Raw genomic sequence first — 19,226 nt, forward strand, 5'->3', positions numbered from 1 at the left:
TGTGATGCAAGGGAGAGTTGAGTGTGTGGCCTCTCATTGGTCAATGACGTAACGGGGCGGAGTGTGATCGGCTAAAATACAGTGAAATCAATCTGAACTTGCAGATAGTTGATCAGTTACTACGGAGGAGAGACTTTAAACAAGACGCAAGTGATAAGAATAACGTGAAACGTTTGTGGATAACTGTAGGATTTTTAAACGAAGATTTTGTTTCACGTATCAGGCGTTATCAAGTTGAAAGTTATCAAAACTTGTTTCGAGTTATCCATTTTTTAAACCGTGGGAGAATCATGTACAAAGTGTGTCTCGTGTTGGTTTTGTTTGCCTCAGTCTATTCAGAGTCGGTAAGTTGAGCTTCGTACGCTACATTGTGTTTAGTTGTGGTACACTTTAAGATTGTTTTGTCTACATTTAATTGGGTTGCCTGACATGGATCGTGCTAAACAGACCATTCTATTCTGGACTCAATGGCAATTAATTGTAGGAGCGAAGTGCAATGGGGGCGATTACAGAAGCCTGGTCAACAAAACATGTAAACTTTATTGGGTTATTATATTGACCAGTTAATTAAAATATCTTTGTGTGGGAGGGAGGGGGGTTAGAAGCTGGCTACTATTATCCGCCGAGGGGCCCCGGGTGGGGGTAGCTGGCCTCACAACAGGCTTCTCCGATGGCCTTATCACAGACCAGTTACTTAGATTTGTTGGAGAAGCCACTTTGTTTAAATTGTCATTGTGCTATCAGGAACGTCTGTTCAGTACGCCCTTGAGTTCTTTGGACCAATGAAATACAGTACGAACGCAGTTATTTCCAGTACATCTTCTTGGAGGAGGACATAGTAAGTTGTAGGCTAATACATGTTTAATTCTGCAATGTCAGTCACGTGTCGATTCTAGATGTATTTTGCTTTAACGACGTTATGGACTACGTCCATGGCTAATGTGGACGCCATGGTCTTATACTACAGTATTGAGTTGAGTGTTTTCAAAACACCTGAGTAGGGCAGGACTGTCCTGCTGCTGCCTAATTGAATGAAGGAGGTGGTCATGTACGGGAGACCCCAGATTCTATTAGGTTATGGATGATTCCAGACTGAAGACGCATGGTTTACCGTACCAGGTGGGACTGACTCTCTGTCACCCATAGGTCCAGCTTGTCACATTGCCCACCTTCAAAACCCCCACACTGAGCTGTTACCATAAACACTGTACCCAATTAGTTGGGAGAGTGTGTTTTCATAGGAGATTCACTTAATTCCAGAGATGTTTCCACCCACAAACACACACTTGCACTCTCTCCTTACTAATCTCAACCAGCCAGGCAGCATTTGAATCTGTTACATTCCTCAGAGCCATGCAGGCTGCCCCTCGCCTGTCCTGCCCCCTCGCCTGTCCTCTCCCCTCTCCCTCTCCTTTTTGCATTTCCCCTGTGGAATGTGACCCCTTGCGACCTTGGCCGGCCCTCCGGGGGATTTTGCACACTTGGAGGGTTCTCAATGAACCAGCTCCTTTTCACTGCTGTCCCCCCCTCCCCGCAGACCCCAGACTGGCTTAGAGACACCAGGACAACACACCTCTGCTTTCTCACCAAATCTGCTCTCTGATCAATTGTATGACTCTGCTTTTCTTTATTCACCCGTCTCTCCTCTTTTCTTCTCATCCTCTGTTCTGTGATGGCTACTTTGCCCCGGCTATGACAACCTTTCCCCTCTCGCTCTCCCTCTCTCTTACCCCCCCATCTGAAGTGTGTGGTGGAATGCGATATTGAGGACTTGAGTCTAATCAATACATTCCATTGCTTTGACCACAGTAAGAGGAACAACAATAACCAAGTCCCTACTGAGATGGGAGAAATGAACGACTATCTTTGACTCAATAGACCGCAGTCCATGACTGAATGCTGAAACATGAAAATATAGTGAACCATGGAGTCGTAACCGATACCTGACTAATCTTCAGACTTATAAGTTCAGTAGCAGGACAAGGCGGACATCTTATCTCCAGCATTGTATGTTGACTTATTCTAGCCATGACTTCATAGACTGACGAGACTTGTGAATTTATGATCCAACTGCCTTTGTGCAGTTTTAATGGTTGTATTTCATGAACACAAAGTTATTTGTTATTTCCCTGATACCCGGTGTTTAGATTAGCCAATCATGATTTGCCTTCCTTTAGATAGCAGCTTGTTGATAGCTTGTTGCCTTAGTTGAGCCTTCAGATATTTGTTATGTCTTGTTGGAATGCTGGTTTTGAATTAAGCGTGAGATCATTTGCACAAGAAAATAGTATTTTTCTTTTTTTTTGCTTGATGGGATGAATTGAATGTCCCCAGCTATGAAAGGCAAGCTGTGGAAAGAAGAACATGATAAATAGTTTGGCCAGGATGTAATAATGGTTTGTGCATTGCTGTCCACTGGCCTATAAAATCCCTTTTGGAAGAAAGAATGTTAGCACAGAGGGAGGAGGGATTTGTCCATTGCTTGTTGCCAGAGAAGTTAAGAATCAGATGTTCTCCTCCCTGCTCTGCTCGAAGTGCTTGTTGGATGATGAGAGGCTGTGTCTCGCACAGGCCTCCGTGTCAAACAGATTTGGAGGAATTATTTTGTGGATTTCTGGAAATGTGAGGTTAAACACGTGAGGTGTTGGCGGAACACGAAACTTGAGATGTGCTTTTGTTTCTGTAGAGCTTGTGGAGGATCATTCAGCCTCAGGGTTGATGTTTGATGTGAGCTCTGGTTTTTCAGAGCTCAGTCTCCCCCCCCCCCCTCCCTGCCAGGCTCCAGGCTACTCCTGAGGCAGGGATACACTTTCTTTTGGCCAAATAGAGCAGTTTTGCAAGAAATGTGATACATGCTGTCAGCTGAGAGAAACAGATCAGCAATAGAACACAACTCATTACATTTTTACAACAGCATTTTTCCCATTTTTAGGGGATAATGCCCTGGAGAATTCAGCCTGACTTGGCTTACATCTGCTGCGCAGCACCTGGCTGTGTACCGGGGGGGGGGGGGGGGGTGCTGATCTTCAATCAGTTCCCAGCATGTTCACATCATGGTACGCAAAAATGCGCAACTGATCTGAAGGCAGCATCAAATGTTAGATAAACACACAGGCCTTGAGTTGAAGGCAGTATGTACTCATGTAGGCAGTAGTGCACAGTACATCCCCACTTGTGGTGTGGTCTTTTTCTTTCCAGTATGTCTCTCTCGCTTGCTCGCTCTCTCATACAATGCCGCTAAGGGAACCGAGAACTGTAGCCTGATGAAGTGTTTTTTCACTGTCAGTGGTGCCTGACAACAAATGCTCCTTTGACATCAAAGACTCACTGTTCTAGCAGTGTCTGCGTGTGGGGGGTCTAAGTCACTTCTTAAATGGACCACTGCTGGCTTAATCACTCAGCCTCTGTGGCCTCCTGCTCAATAGACAGGGTTTCTAACGGGGTTGGGTGGGACCAGGATAAAGCCCACATATGTGAGGTATGGTTAGTTACCAGACCTTTCCAGAACAGGGCCAGTATTCACACAATCTCCCAGCAGGACTGCTGTGAATCTAAGACCAAATTAAAAAAAAATCTTCGACCTGTTCAAGAACAGCACTTCCACTCTAGAGATTCTTTACGAATACAGGTCTTGACCAGAACAGTTAAGTAGCTAGCTAGCTCCTGAGGAATGTGATCCTGCCTGTATAGAGCTGCTTAACTAGCCTACGTCCAGCATTCCTCACGCCCTGAACCATAACAACACCAGCGCACACAGAATAGCTTAGCTAGATGTGTTGGACTGCATGGTTAGGCCTGTTTCACTGCATTCTACATTCTTTAAAGTAATGTCATGCCAGAAGGACTTTTTAGGATTGATCTCTTCTGATGCTATGATGGCTTCCACTGTTTAAGTTTCCACATGCTCTGAACAGCATCACTACTCTGTAACCTGCCTGTGCCCATGTAAAGCTTGTGGCTTCCCTCGGTGAGTGGGCTGAGAAGGAGGCCTGAGATGGTAGTTCCCTGTCAGGGTCTGTCTGACTCACTGATCCAATAGGTCAGGACATTCTAATGCTGTGACTCATACAACCGCTGACCCTGCACTTGGCCTCGTCGGAGGAGGAAGAGGAAGTAGCCAATAAGCATCTGATAAGATCAGACACAGTAGTTTTTTTTCCCCTCAGGATGTGGCCTAATCAAATTCACTTAACCACCAGAGATTGAATCAACATGGCTGTCTGTCTAAGGCGTGCGAGTGGCCCTGCTGTTTGTGACAGTGACCAGACGTCATCTGCGTCACGTTGATGACGGCTCAGATGTCCCAGTCAGGCTCTTGGAGCCTGACTGGGACATTGGCGTCTCCTGAGTGGGGCCGCTACTGTGCCTCTCGCATGCGGCTAGGTGGGAACACCGAGCTATAGATAGCCTGGGCGGAGGGGGAAGACATCTGGAGCTCTCTCGACCGAGGTAACGGAAGGGGCCCTCAGCTTATCCCTGGCCATTCATGGTTACCACGGTGGAGCTATTCCACGGCTTGGTAGTCATTGATGGCAAGGGGTCCTTTTTATTATGGTTGTTTCAATTGTCAGGCATTTTAAGTGCCACCAAAATGAGCACTGAAATCTGCGTTCTGATTCGGTCCAGTACATACCAGTCTTATAGGTACCGGTGCCATATTGGCACCAGGTTTTGGTACCCAACCCCAGTCCTGGTGGAGCTTATTCATGGCTATCAAGACTTTTCCGAGGGCCCTGGTGGAGCTGCATCAATGACGAGCAACATGTAGGCCCCGCCACAGACGAGGTGAAGAGGGCATCCCGTGGGGTGAGCCGCAGACACAATGTGTGGCGCAAATCCAATTGGCAGCGAGAGGAAGAGGGAGGTGACACTGTAATTCGGTATGACCTGCAGAGATGCCATTGACCCCCCCTCTCTCTCTCTCCCCTGGCCCACTCTCCCCCTAGACGCAGGCTGGGAACCTTGAACACTATCCTCTTAATGTATGGGGAAATAAAAAGTGGGATTGTTAAACTGGGTTTGTGTGGTTGATATTTTGGCAGTTTTCAGGTCTGTATTTTGTGGTTGGCATATTGGCATGTTGTCATGAGTCCAATAGGGTCTGGGTGGGATAGTTATGTCAATGGGTTCATTTTGTACAAAACTGAAGTACTAGTTTGTGTGTGAATGGAGCAGATGCCTTCCTAAGGCTGGCAGATGGACGGATTGGGGGGCTGTGGAGGAGGGCTTAGCTACCTTGTTAATTGATATGCTCTTCAAGCACCCGGAGGCATTGTTGCCCTCTATAGAGCCCTGAACTGACTGACTGCCTTTTAGCTGGGGAGGGGGAGGGTGGGGGCTGTAGCAGGGGTCCTGGATGGTGGTGAGATGGGGGTGGGCTTCAATCCGTCTTTGAAAAGCTAGGAAATATAGCCTAGCCTTGTAAACAAGCCAGAGTTGTCTCTATGCGACATCAGCTTTGAACAAACCATCAGAAAGGATAAGGCTGCCTTCAGTCTTCCTTTCGTCGGTTGGATGTGCAGAGAAGGAGGGGTTGGTGGGTTAGGCCTTGTTGCTAAAACCTTCAGACAGGGTGTTTCCATGTGAAGAGCAGGTGTTCCAACCCGGACCCCTTCAGCCTTGGGCTGGTTCCTGTCTCCACGTCTGAGGAGAGGGGAGCAGACGACCCAGAACTGTTGACACGCTGTGGAGGGGCGGCCACAAAGAAGTTTGTTTTTCTACTTTTCCGTCCGTCAGCGCGTGGCTTCTAGAGTGTGGTCTGGTTTCTCAAGATCAGCTGCAGCACATTAAGGAGAACAGGCGGCAATTCCTAGTCTCGGCCATTTTGACTTGTTTTCAGTCTTGTCATCAGGGCTCCTAAGATGGCAGACGCGTCCGGTTCTGTTCCCTTGGCTTCAAGTTGAGTCAATGTTCTAAGCGCTCAACCGGGTGGGGGGGGGGGGGGGGCGGGCATGGTGTAAAGGCATCCGTCTTCTATTTTAAAGTAGGCTGACTATCAAATTAGTTTTAGAACTCTCCATGGGTAATAAACTTAACGTGATCATTTTCACAGTGGCTCGTTTGTTTACTCTCCAGGCCCTAGTCACCCAACCTCAACCACACGCCCCACACTGCTCCACTGTGCCCTGTAGCAGGCCGCGGCCTAGCTTCCGACCACGGCCTGGCCATTGTGCCAGCAATCCGGTGGAGGGTTGATAAGAACGTTGACTGTGTGTGCTGAGGAGATTTCAAAGGGTCTCCTGTGCAATACGAGGTGACGGTAGAGGGTAAAGACCAGCACTGATAGAACCAGTATGTGTTGAGAGGCTGGTTTCTCCCTGTCAGGTCGGGTTGGAATATACCCCAGATCTGATAAAGCCTGACATTCATCAGGCCAGATAGCAAGACGACGAGATCAACCAATCAAGGGCCAGGATCTCGGTTTCGTTTTGAGAGCAGAGCTGGAGTAGTGCTGACATGGTGTGCTGTAGTGGACGTGGTTCTGTGACCACCTGGGCAGCGCCAGGCCAGCATGTCCAGATCTGCAAGTTCATCAACAGTAGACCAGAGACATGTTCACTTCATGGAGATTATGTAATTATGGCAGTGTAGGTTTTGAAGCTAGCACAAATAGTTCAGATGAATGTGTGGTGTGTGTTTAAGCCATGAAATGGATGACTCACCAGTGAGTGAATGTTTAGCTGTTCCAGTCAGTGAAGCACTAACCTAGTCTTACTGAGGGGATGAGTGTTGCAGTGACTGGATGCCGATAATAAAAAAAGGGCTGTTTAACCAAGTGACTGAGGCCTGAGTCAGAAGGCCTGTCCTGGCACGTAGCGCTGAGGTCTGATATGAAAGGCAGGGGGGAATGAAGTCAAGTCACCATTTTAGAAGAGGATTAGCCTTTAGCACACAGCAGTACCTGACTGTTTGTGAGGGACCTAACCCCTGGGCGCTCGAGGGAAGAGTCGCAGCGGTAGACAGCTGTGGGGTTGTCTGGTCTGCGCTGAGAGCAGGGGTGTTCAGCAGAGCTGCACCTTAGTGCGAACAGAAGCTTAGAAAATGTCCGTCCACTTAAAGCCTGTAGCTGCCTGCCTGGCAGCAGTTGCAACAATGGGCATTACCTTCCCTTCCCTCTAGTCAAACACAACTGGAAGGGCTTGGGGATAAGCCTCTAGCCACATGATCGAAACCGAAGTGTTTCAAGGGCCAGTCACCAGTGCAGTAGCCTGGGGCCCTGCCCTCAGGTCAGTGTTGCTGTAGCAGCAAGATCTCTCGACATGAAGAGTCCAGAGCTCAGAAGCCATTGGGCCCCTCCCCCCCCCAATGGCGGGGAAGGTTGATGAGGTCGTTGGCTGGTTTGTGTGATGGTGAAGTGCCCGGGCTCTCTCTTAATGACTCCTTCTTACTGCAGCTTCCTTCACTTTCTTTAACTACTTTCTTTTCTTCTCCGCAATGGACGGCTGTAATGTTTTAGACTCGAGAGAAACTGCTCAGCCAACTGTGTAAAAAAAACCTTTTAATCGCTCCTTCACAATTTCTTATTTTTTGTTCTTCTTTTTCTCCTTCCTTCACTCCCCCAGCATAGTTCTCTCTCTTCCTCACTCACTGTTGGACAATGAATAATGCATGACTGTCTCTTTTAATGACAGACAGTCATGGCTCACTTGTTTGGTAACACTTCTCTGGCTGGACAATATGTACCATGTCTGCGGTCTTGTTCCATGGTCAGTAGTTAGAGCCTGCCGTGTATGAGCAAAGTCTTTGAAAAGAGTGTCCAACCACTTGGTCTCTTGTATGTGATGTAGTGAAAGACTACAGGTCTCAGGAACACACTGACATGCATACATACTACATGCAGTCTGCATGTCTCTGTCCTTGTTCTTTCAGTTCTGCCTAAATGTAAACAGATTTAATCAATTACTGAAGTCTAATCCCCTCTACTCTTCCCTGCTCCACCCTGGCCTGTATTTAGCTTCCTTTGCATTTGCTGAAATGCTAATGAGATGGGTCTATTCAATAGACTTGCGGTTTAATCTTGTTCACGGGGCTTGCACAAATGGTCAATGAAATTAGGTGTGTTAATGTGATTAGGGAAGGTTGATGTCTCAGTGATGTTAAGCCCCCTAGTAATTAGCTTAGGTTAGGGCCATAGGGGTCAGATGGGTCAGTGGTTATGGAGTCGGGCTATTAATCAGAAGGTTGTTGGTTCGATTCCTGGCCATGCCAAGTGACGTTGTGTCCTTGGGCAAGGCACTTCACCCTACTTGCCTCGGGGAGAATGTCCCTGTACTTACTGTAAGTCGCTCCGGATAAGAGCATCTGCTAAATGTAAATGTAATTATTGGGGGGGGTGGACTGGGGGCTGGGCAGGGGTCGTACCGAAGACATTGTGGTGGAAAGCCTGTGGTGCTTCAAAGTGTTTCTATATCCTCTGTTGCTACTAGTCTGTCTCCCTAGATGTCTTGAGTGTGTGTACTTTTGTTGAGGGGGGAGAGAGTGTATCTCTGCCTCTAACGGGCGTGTGTTGGTGCTAGCAGGTGCGGGAGACTGAGACATGGATGCCCATGAAGACTACTCAGCCGGCAGAGGTGACGCAGGATGACATCGCTGGGTCCGGAGCCTCCACCACTGCCGGACATTCTGATGACTTCGGCTTCACCGATGACGACGAAGATGAAGAAGACTACGACACGTACGGCAGGGACTTCTTTGAGGACGCGGACGATGAGGACTACGAGGATGAAGAGATGTCTGGCTCTGGAGACGGAGGTTGGTGTTCGCTAGTATTCAACTTTTTCTTTAGATCGCTTTCACGAAAGCAGGATGACATGGCAAATGTGTTTTTAAACAGATGGAACCAGTTACCAGAAGTGAAATGTAAATGTCTAAACGTCTTTCTCCTCTTTTGTACACAGTACCCACCGTCACCATCAACAACGACAACACCCATCCATCTTCAAACGTAAGAACTTGTGCTTGTCCTGCTCCCCTTCTGGGCTTTCTTTTAAAGGTTAAGTGATACGATGACTAATCCTCCGCTTCTCGTATTTGTTCTCCTGCAGCCCAACATTCATGAGAACAAGATCCCAGAGCTGGAGGTTCCCTTCAGGCCCAGGCCCAGGCCCACCGTCAACGACATCGATCTGGTGCGGAACCGCAACGAGGTCCTGGTGAGAGCCGAGCCGCCGCAGCAGGAGGAACACCCCTCCAACGTCCTCATGTCCCACGCTGGCAGCGAGGGGCTCTTCAACAAGACGGAGATCCTAGCAGGTGAGTCCAGACATGTGGCGTCCGTTAATCAGCATTTGTGTTGGAAAGTGGGGAAAATAATCCCGCCATCGCCACTACCATTTGCCGAACACTACGAAAAGTTTAGTTTAAGAAAGTGCCGGTATGTGTGCTGTGCGACGCTAACCCTGAGGCCTTTTGGTTTTCAGCAGTGATTGTGGGCGGAGCTGTGACGCTGCTCTGCGCCGTTCTCCTCATAGTCTTCCTCATCTACCGCATGAGGAAGAAGGACGAGGGCAGCTATGACCTGGGGAAGAAGCCCATCTACAAGAAGGCCCCCACCACAGAGATCTATGCCTGAACACCGAGAGGCCCCACCCCAACCCGTCCTTTAGGACCATGAACCCATAAACCCCCCTACCCCGCAGTGCCTATCAGAATCCCCCCCATCTTTGCGTCTTTCTGCCAGTAACAACCCCAGGAGAAAAACCATGAATATCTAGACTGCTTCTCCTCTTGACGCCCACCAGGATCCAACTCTCCCTCTAGTCCTGATGTCATCCATTTAGACTCTCTCTCACAAGTCTGAAGCTGCACCCTTGTCTACCAGAGAGAGAGAGAAAGGGAGAGTGGGACAGGACCATTTCAGCTGCCAAAACAGTGCGGTACATGTTTTTATTTTGTTTTTCAGTTTCCTTTTTTGACTTATTTTTGTGTCCTGCCCAAGTGAAAATTGGACAATTGCTAATTGTAGAAAATTCAGTGCTGTACAAACTTCCACGCCCCCTTCTTTACCCCTCCTCCTCCTCTAACACACCTGTAATACACTAACACAGCTCAACCTCCTCCTCGCCCTCAGAGGGACCAATCACATTACAGATATTAGTCCTGTTATTTATTCACCCCAACCCCCTCCACCATCCCCCCACCCCCTTACACACACACACACTCTTCTCTGAACCTTGTATTGGCAGAGGTACTGGTGCTGCAGAAGTCTGTTACTGTGGCAACCGAATTTAATTTTTGTTTTAAATTGTCGTCTTTGTTTATTTTACATTTTAAGAGTTCATGTGCAGTGAAATCTCAAGCTCAGTTCTCAACAAAATATTTTTGTGGAAAATAAATCCATTTTAAGATCAGGTTATGTTTGAAGTGAATTCCAAGATTGAGTGACAATATTACGGTACAAAAGTGCTAAAAGCCTCAACAAAACAGATGTGGTTGGGATATATCTATCTCTAGGGTGTGTTTCTAGGTTATGACTTGGACTGGACACAAACCAATATGCTGTTGCAAGAAGACAAACCCACATTCCACAAACGGACATGTGGCTCAGTGATATAATAGACTCTGCTTACTAGTATAATCAGGTCTTCTTGTAGACTAGAGACTATGCTTTATTTGCAGGGTATGTGCCTGTCAGGTAAGCAATGTTAGCAGGTTATGGGATCTACTCTTGTTAAGACACACGTTAACAGATTAGGGTGTCCATGGCTTGTCTGAGGTGAACAGGTCATGGGTTCAATCTGAATCTAGTTGACTGTAAATGCAAGTAATGGGTCCTTTGCCTGTCCGTTATTGCTATATAATTAACATACTGTAGTTTGATGGCTGTAGTCACTGCACACAGATTGTGGGCTTCCAGGGAACTGTAAATATCCATTTGAATAAAATGTTAAACTTGGTACTTAGCCATTTCCTGGCAGATTTCTATTTACCAAATATTTAAATGCCAAATTATTTCTTTCTTTCACCCCAAAACGCATAGTTTAACACAATCTACTGTTAAACACTTGGAATGATACGGCCTTCTTCAAGCCTAAGAAGCCTAGTTGGAAACGCTTGTTTTTAAAACTACCAATGCTTGTACTAACTCTTCCTGTGTCCGCTCTCAGTGTTTTTAATAGATCACCTGTTCCTTTTTTTAATTTTTATTAATTTAACTGTCAAATATTTTATTGCCTTTCAGGTTGGGGCATTTCCCCCTTTAAGCTGTTGTATATGTGATACATTTTATATACACTAGTTCCAAGATTTTCTGAAGCAAATAGGTTTGAAACAGGTTTTTTTAAGTTGATATATCTTTTAGACCTTTTTTTGAAGCAGTATATATTTATGTTTTGTAGAAGGATTTGCTGTTGTTGTTCAGGGGACTTGAGTTGAACCATGTGTCATTTGCATGGAGAAATAATCTGCTGCTTGTTGTCACAACATGATGTGAATCATTGATCGAGTGGAGAAGTCAATGAATCATTGGCTTCTGCATGCAGGTTCTGATTTATTTGGAAATAAAGCTATTTTTATGCACATTAACATTTTAATATCTTTGGTTTGGAGTTTTGTCATTTAAGGTTTTAGTGGGGTGTGATGTGAAACGTTGAGCTTAATGTAAGTCGTGTGTGTGTGTGTAGGATGGAAGGGTTGATTTAGTGGCATCAGGCTCGTCCCCCAGGATGCTCCAGGCTCATAGACTCCCAGGCTCCCAGACTTGACTGATTGTCCTCCCTTCTTTTGTGTCATGTCTCACCCGGGGCCCCAAAGCAGAGGCATGATTACATCAACCAAGACTGACTTTAGTTATTAAACAAAGCAACACCATAGCTGTTCAGATCTTTCTGAACATTCCAGTTCACAACATTCTGTACTCTGTACATGCTCTAGACTATATTGGATTTCTAAGCTACAGTATATCACCATTTGGAATAAATAAAATATTTAGGTTCAATTTAGACGACACACCTGATACCTAACCAAGTAGTTATGTTTGCTTCCTGGTGCACAATATCCCACCATTTTATGGAGTGTCTATTGTCCAGGTGTAGTACAGTGTCTGCTGTGATACTTGACACTCCTGTATAGCTAATATAGAGGACAAGGAAGTTGAAGTATTTTTACCAATACACTGGCTCTTTTGAAGTTGACCTGGACTGAAGCCAAGTAAGGGTTGAGGGAATAGGTTGGGGCTGGATCTGAGGCTGAATTTGGGACTTGGGCTGGGCTGGAAGGAGTGAATAGCAGGGTGTAAACTCCACCCTATTGTGTGAGGCTTTCAGCCCTAAAGTACATTTTTACCGTCACCTGTATGAGTTCTGTTTTTCCCAGAAGCGAAGGCAGGTAACTGCATGTCCCCCCGCCCCACCCTTCCTGACTTACTGTCAACAACATACGAGCACAAAATACCCTCACCAGTAACCCGTCAGTAACCATAACAACCAACAACACAAAGGAGGGAATATTCTCACACAAAGTTCCATCTAGACCTGAGTAGTTACATTGATGTAATCAGCTTTGAAAAAAATACTATAACCTAAACAATTACAGAAGGCCTCACAACAATCACATGGAATTCCATACTAATAACACACACTATATTAACACATGGTAACCCTTACATACATACATTATGTTGACCCCAGAACCCAAAGCAATACAGAAAAGCCTCACAACTAATTAACAGCCTCCCAACACAGCATTACACAATGTCAAATACAGAATACTGTCACAAAGTTTCAATACAAGAGAAATCTGTCAAAAACTTGCACAACCTTTCAGTTATTTTCAGTTTTGATAGTTTGAAAACCACCACATTCACAAGGCAGGGAGAGAAATGAGTTAGGGGAATTTCCAGTGTGTATGCTGCCAATCGGTGCATGACATCCAATCCTATCAGGTCTCACCCACTGAACATCTCCATAAGAAGAGTTATAATTGCATAAGCCTCATGTCAACATCTTTATCAGGACTTTGAACCTATATCCCAGAGTGAGACAGGCTTGGACAAGCCAGGATTCCAGAACGGGACGTCTCTCATATCTATGTGAAAAGATTTTTTCAAACCTGTTGAATTTGACGTCACTGTATAACCTTTGTGTGTATGTTTCATGTGAAGCTTCCTTATCAGAAGTAAGAAGTGTACTATTTTCCTATCTCTTTACATTTGCATTTGTCTTTTCAAAAACTGTCCTTGTCCTTCTAAATGATCACAACAAACCTTTACAGCCATGTTGTTTCTACAATAGATACATATCATAGAGGCAATTTGCAGATCTACAGTCAAGTTTTGGCAATGACAAATGTGTGTGCGTTTTGCTGGTTTGCTGGTTCAGTATTTGAGATTTTTTTTCTCCACGTTTCTATAGAATACTGGAATCACAATACGGCACATTTCATATTTCAATATATGCAAATAGTCCCCTCTTGTACAGCAGTCAATCTGCTCTTAAAATCCAATCAGAATGATAGAGTGATTTCACCTGGCTAGAACTAGTTCACACTTTCCCCTGTGCTGATGATATGACTTACTGAAATTATGTTAGCAGTCATTTTATGCCAAGGCCCAGCAAGCTTTGCAAACACAAAATTTGTCGCTCCCAATACTTTGGGCCACGGCTGTAGGTTCCAGAATGCAAACATTATGATGATAAAAGTTGTCTTGGTTATGATTCTAGAACCACTGACACTCAGTCCTGTTGGGTTATCTATTGTTGATTGCTTTAGAATAGCAGAACAGGCCAGATCAGGCCACAGCCCACCAGGCAAGACCAGATCAAACCAGCCAGAGCAGGCCAGCTGAAGACAGACCAGGCAAGGTTAAACCAGATCTAGCCAGGTTGGACTTGACCAGACCAGTTTAAACCGGACCAGACAAGGCCAAGTAAGTTTTATGCTGATAACTCCTGCTGGCTGACCCTCAAAGGAAGTCAAGGATAAAGGCTGTCCACACCACCAGGCGTCAGAGGTCCAATGTGGATAGATTCCTGGAAATTATATATTTTATGTAGTAGAGTATGTGTTCTGAGTTCTGACACAACATCCTGTTTAGTTACTGAATCACACATAGGTCAGTCACTTCCTTGATAAACAGTTATACACTCACTATATAAACAAAACAAAGTACAGAATCTTTTTTTTTTAACCCTTGTGTTATCTTCGGGTCATTCTGACCCATCAGTCATTGTGACCCACCGTCGTATTGCGACAGATTTACCGCATACAAAGACAAAGTGAAGCATTTTCTTTTAACCGTTGGGCTGTCTCAGACCCTCCACATTGCAAAGGTTAAAAGAAAATTATTTTAATTTGTTTTTGTATTGGGTAAAATTGGGTAAACACAACGATGGTTCGTTATGAACCTTTGGGTCATGTGACCCGAAGGCAGCACGAGGGTTAACTAGAGATGTTGAAATAAAGAACGGAGAGGTCAAGGTTGGGATAAATGAAACACTAACCTCACAATAAGACAAAAGACGGCTCCAGTCCCCTTCCATCGTGCCATTGTGTTTCGACAGTCACCAATAAAAGGTTACTTTTATTCGCCTCAGATAAGGACAAAACAGAGGCTTCAGTCAGACAGAACAGAATACACAGGCGCATGCACACACACAAATGGACACATGGAGACACACACCCCAAAACTCGCCATGGTAACTCTGTTGATTGATCTGCATTGCCCACACCAGCTACTACCCACAGCTCGGAGACAGGGGATGAGGGAGGGTGGGTTCGTTTTCATGGAAGCAATGAACAGGAAGAGACAGGACAGCACTGGGTGTGTGTTTTAATGGCAATTAAAAAGAAGAGACACACATGTCCCATTTTTGTGAATACAACATCTCTAATCTCCTTATCTCTCTCTCTTTATACCCCCCCTCTCTCCATATTGTTCTCCCTCACTCTACCTCGCTCTCTCTTTTAACACATCCCACTGTCTTTCTCTTTGTAACATTTATCTACATCTTCCTACTATCTATCCACAGCCCCCCCTCTCCCTCCTACCCTCCCCCCTCTACACCTCCCACCCCCCACTCCCTCACCCAGCACAAGGCCCAGTTGCCTGGGTGCAGGCCGAGTGAGTACTCCCCCAGTCAGTCACAAGCTCTCTTTTGTCTCCATGCAAAAACCAAATTCCTACCAACCTCTGACACAGTCAGACACACATTCCTTTCCAGGCAACAATGAGGGCTTTTGTGTAGCATGCTGCCTGTGTTTTCTTTTCATTTTTATTGCTTTTGAACTTCTTGTATGGAGAATTTAATCATCTCTTCTCTGGTTTGGGTCCGTTTTTGTACAGCTCAGTGTGCATGTGCGTGTGCGTGTGTGTGTGTGTGTGTGTGTGTGTGTGTGTGTGCAGTATGTGTGTGTGTGTGTGCATGTTGACTCCCCCCACATGCCAAAGGCAGAGACATAAAAATGCATGCAGGCACCTGACTTCATCGGTGGATATGATATTGTAGTTTTCCTAAGCCTTGGGGCTTGTTGATGCTGAAAATAGTAGATAAGAGAAGACATAAAGAGATATGTGAGACATAACGTAATGCAATTAGTTTATCTCTACTGTTCTCCAACTCACCCAACCAATCCAAAGCTAACTTTTAAAGTGTAGAGTGAACATTGGACCCCTTTATTGGACCACACAGAACGAAGGGCAGTAATATGACAGCAGCCACCTGTTTGCTTTTCCTAGGATATTCCTACCAGCTCTACACAAACTCATATAATACAGGGAGCCTGTAACAGCTCCCAGCCCCTGGCCTTGGCCCTGGGCAGCCCCTTACAAAGACAGAGCTGCTAGTCTTTGTGGAGGTGAGTCTTTTGAAGCTCTGACAGGACAGGTATAAACCTGTCATTCTGCTCAGGCAGTTTCACAGGTGCAGAGAGAGAGACAAAGCTAGACCTTGGAGAAAGAGAGAGTGCAATCATGTATAGTGATGTATTCAAATATTATTAAGATATAAAACTATAAAAAATAATTTTATGTACAGTGGACATTTACATTTCAAAACATATATATTTCATAAACCTAATAAGGAACATGATAAAAAACAATTATGTGTCCCTCCAATGTTTTAAATGTTTTGGTCCAGAACCAGGCCCATTCCCAGAAAGAGATAGTGGATAATACATGCTATGATCATGTTTGGGAATATAAATCATAGCCTCTGTAACCTCATGCATAACACACACACACACAATGACTCAACAGCTATTAAGAACATCTGAAAATGTAGAGCTGGTTGGTTTAGAATGTCTAGTTACATATAGAGTAGTGTGTGTTTGTGCAGAGAGGAAGAGGAGCATGAGGGCCACAGAGCAGAGCAGGGTTATGCCTTGACAGTTACTCTGAGCCCCAGAAGCTGCTTAAGCAGGATTAGGGGGGGGCATAGTCATTACGGTGTCTCAGTGAGACATACAGACAGAGCTGTACAGTGCTGAGTGCGTGTGTGTGCTACTGCTACTATTACCTGAGTGACGCACTATCAGAAATGAGAAGTAACAAAGTACAAATACTTTGTTACTGTACTTAGGTTTTTTCTGGTATCAGTAATTAACTTCACTATTTATTTTTCAGACAACTTTTTGATTTTTTTTTTTCCAAAGGTTGAAAAACAAGTTTCCAAAGGTACATTTTTTTTTTTTTTTTAAGTTTACAAAACCTAGGAACTTTGTTGTGTCATGTTGTGCTTGTTATTTTGGGAAAAATGTTTCTAAAGGTTGAAAAAATATTTGCAAAAAAAAGTTTTGGGAAAAAAAGTTTTGAAAGTTTAAGAAATATTTGGGGAAAAAGGGTTTAAAAAAAGTTTCAGAGGTTTAAAAAATATTTGCAGGAAAAAGTTTCGGAAAAAAAAGTTTAGAAAGTGGAAAAAATATTTCAGTAGAGTTTTCTGGTATCAGTTCTTCACTATTTTACTGACAACGTTTTACACTACTAAAACAGGTAGTGGTAACCACTATTTTTTACTTAAGTATATTATGTCATGTTCTTTACCTTAACTTAACTGCTATTCATAGTCAGAGTCTTTTTAATTATGAATATCTGTACTTCTACTTGAGTGAAGGATGTGTGTAATTTTGCCATCTCCACTCACTACGCACATCCCCCCAAACCCCCCCCCCCCCTCCTAAATACCACATGACTTTCTCATTCAAACTGGCATCATCTTTTTATCTTTTCCTCTCTCTCCACCTCTGTCTTACCATTTCCTGTCACTTATTCAAATTTCGCCTCTCTCTCTTTCTCTCTTACTTTCTATCTTGCATCTCTCTTTCTCTCTGTCTATTTCTTCAGCTCTGTTTTCTGCCTGTGTTTTTCTTTTTTCCAGTTTTTTCTTTTCCCAAAACTGAGTCATGCGACTGAGAATAAACTCCACGTACCTGAACTTTGCACTACCTAACCCGTTCCCCAACCCTGCCCTATCACAAAGTTGTGCCTGGGAACTAAACAAACACACGTCACTGCAAAAAAGCTAAGTTCTCAGTCGAAACACATACACACGTACAAAACTCTGAGTCTGATAAACAACCGAATAAATGGCTATCCAATCCGTTATCATCACACATCGTTAAATCACTCAAGCAGGGAGTGCGTCTCTCCTGCTGAACAAACATGCAAGTCAGATCCCAGGGGACAAGAGTCAGAGCTCTGCTAAAGTCATCTAGTCCTGTCCTCCTCTACTCCCTTGAAGGGAGGAGAACAAGTGCACATGTCAGACAGAAGGGTAGCAGATCAGAACTCAGTGGGGGATGAGACTCAGCCGCCATAACTTCCTGTGGGTAGGTCAGGTCAGGGGTCAAGGGTCAGGGGGAGAGGGAGCGCAGTAAATACAGTGTGTGTGTGTGTGTGTTGATAAGCAGTCCTGGGAAGAGGAGGGAGCAGAGGAAGGGGAGAGGGAGGGAGGGAGGGTGAGGAGGAGGGGGTGGGGGAGGGGGGGTGGGGGACAGGGACGGGGAGGGGGGAGGGGAGGAACATAGCAGCGACTGGGGAGACGGAGGGAGGAATGTCAGGGGGAATTATGAAGGAATGGCCGGAATTTCCTGAACAGGAACATTGGATGGCCTTCACAGGACAGGAAGTGACCATCTTTGCTGGCTTATATAGAAAGGACACACATTACATACATGAACAATATAATAGAATAGTTAATATTTACATTACACAGAAAGTCAGTGATTCACACACTGGACCAAGCTGACGGCAACTGGTGACTGACTAACTCTGATGAGATCACATCACACAATGGATCATATCTTTTGATCTCCTCGATCCTTCAGTCAACAAACAGGATTTCTAAATGTCTGACATAGGTTAAATAACCACTGATTAAGAGTTGAGGGACAAAAGGTACATGGTAGGCAGGAAGTTAGGTAGGTAAGAAGGTAGTGCAGGTAGGCAGAGGAGGTAGGTAGGCATGTAGGTAAAGTTAAGTTGTTAGGCAGGTAGGTAGGTAAGTAAGTGGGTAGGTAGGTAAGTAGGTAGGTAAGGAAGTGGGTAGGTAGGTAGGTAAGTAAGTGGGTAGGTAGGTAGGTAGAGTTGGTTGGTTGGTAGGTTGGTAGAGTTGGTTGGTAGGTAGAGCTGGTTGGTTGGTAGGTAGGTATGAGGTAGGTGGGTAGGTAGGTAGATTTGGTTGGTTGGTAGGTAGAGTTGGTTGGTTGGTAGGTAGGTAGGTAGGTAGGTAGGTAGAGTTGGTTGGTTGGTAGGTAGGTCTCAGTCATTCATGGAAATGGCTGTTGCCAAGCTTTACCTTGTCCTGTCCTGTCCTGCCCTGTTTTGTTTTGAGCACTAAGGTGTTGGATAAACAATGTATTTGTGGGAGGGTTGGGGGTGGCGATGAGTATGTGTGTGTCTGTATGTGTGTGTGTGTGGAGAGGTTAGGCCCATAGTCAATAGTCAGGCATTGTGTGAAGAGAGGGCTTTTAGGACCTGGTGTGATTCTGAAATCCACAGCTATGGCTTCTTTGTGCTTTGGACGTGGGTAGAGGGATCCCTTTGCACTTTCTGAGGTATTCTGATGTATCGTTTACCTCTCAGATTGCTCTAGGGACACAATACACCTCTTGCACCCATAACACACCAGCCTGTGATAAGGGAAGGGTCGGGTTACTGTGGGCTAGTGGGGGAGGGGGTTGACCTTTCCATAGCAACAAAAGATTATGCTTTCATGAACAGCGAGAAGCTTTGACTGGTGCTGCTGTGACCAGGATGTAGACAAATAGCTATAATAAACTACAAGAAATAAAAA

General features: G+C 45.1%; 1 protein-coding gene across 2 annotated transcripts; it reads left to right on the forward strand.

The window, feature by feature from the left end:
* The first annotated feature begins 91 nt into the window (after window positions 1-91).
* On the forward strand, window positions 92-11,531 carry sdc4 (syndecan 4). Of its 2 annotated transcripts, none has more exons than XM_062470349.1 (5): window positions 92-344; window positions 8,517-8,751; window positions 8,898-8,944; window positions 9,045-9,252; window positions 9,420-11,531. In XM_062470349.1, exons 1-5 carry the CDS (start codon window positions 291-293, stop codon window positions 9,569-9,571), a joined length of 696 nt encoding a protein of 231 aa, XP_062326333.1. In that variant the 5' UTR covers window positions 92-290; the 3' UTR covers window positions 9,572-11,531. The 2 variants fall into 2 exon arrangements, with proteins under 2 accessions (XP_062326333.1, XP_062326341.1); XM_062470357.1 differs by having other exon boundaries at window positions 94-344; window positions 8,520-8,751.
* The last annotated feature ends 7,695 nt before the right edge of the window (window positions 11,532-19,226 follow it).

This window comes from Osmerus eperlanus, chromosome 1, assembly GCF_963692335.1.
Source record: "Osmerus eperlanus chromosome 1, fOsmEpe2.1, whole genome shotgun sequence".
NCBI lineage: Eukaryota > Metazoa > Chordata > Actinopteri > Osmeriformes > Osmeridae > Osmerus > Osmerus eperlanus.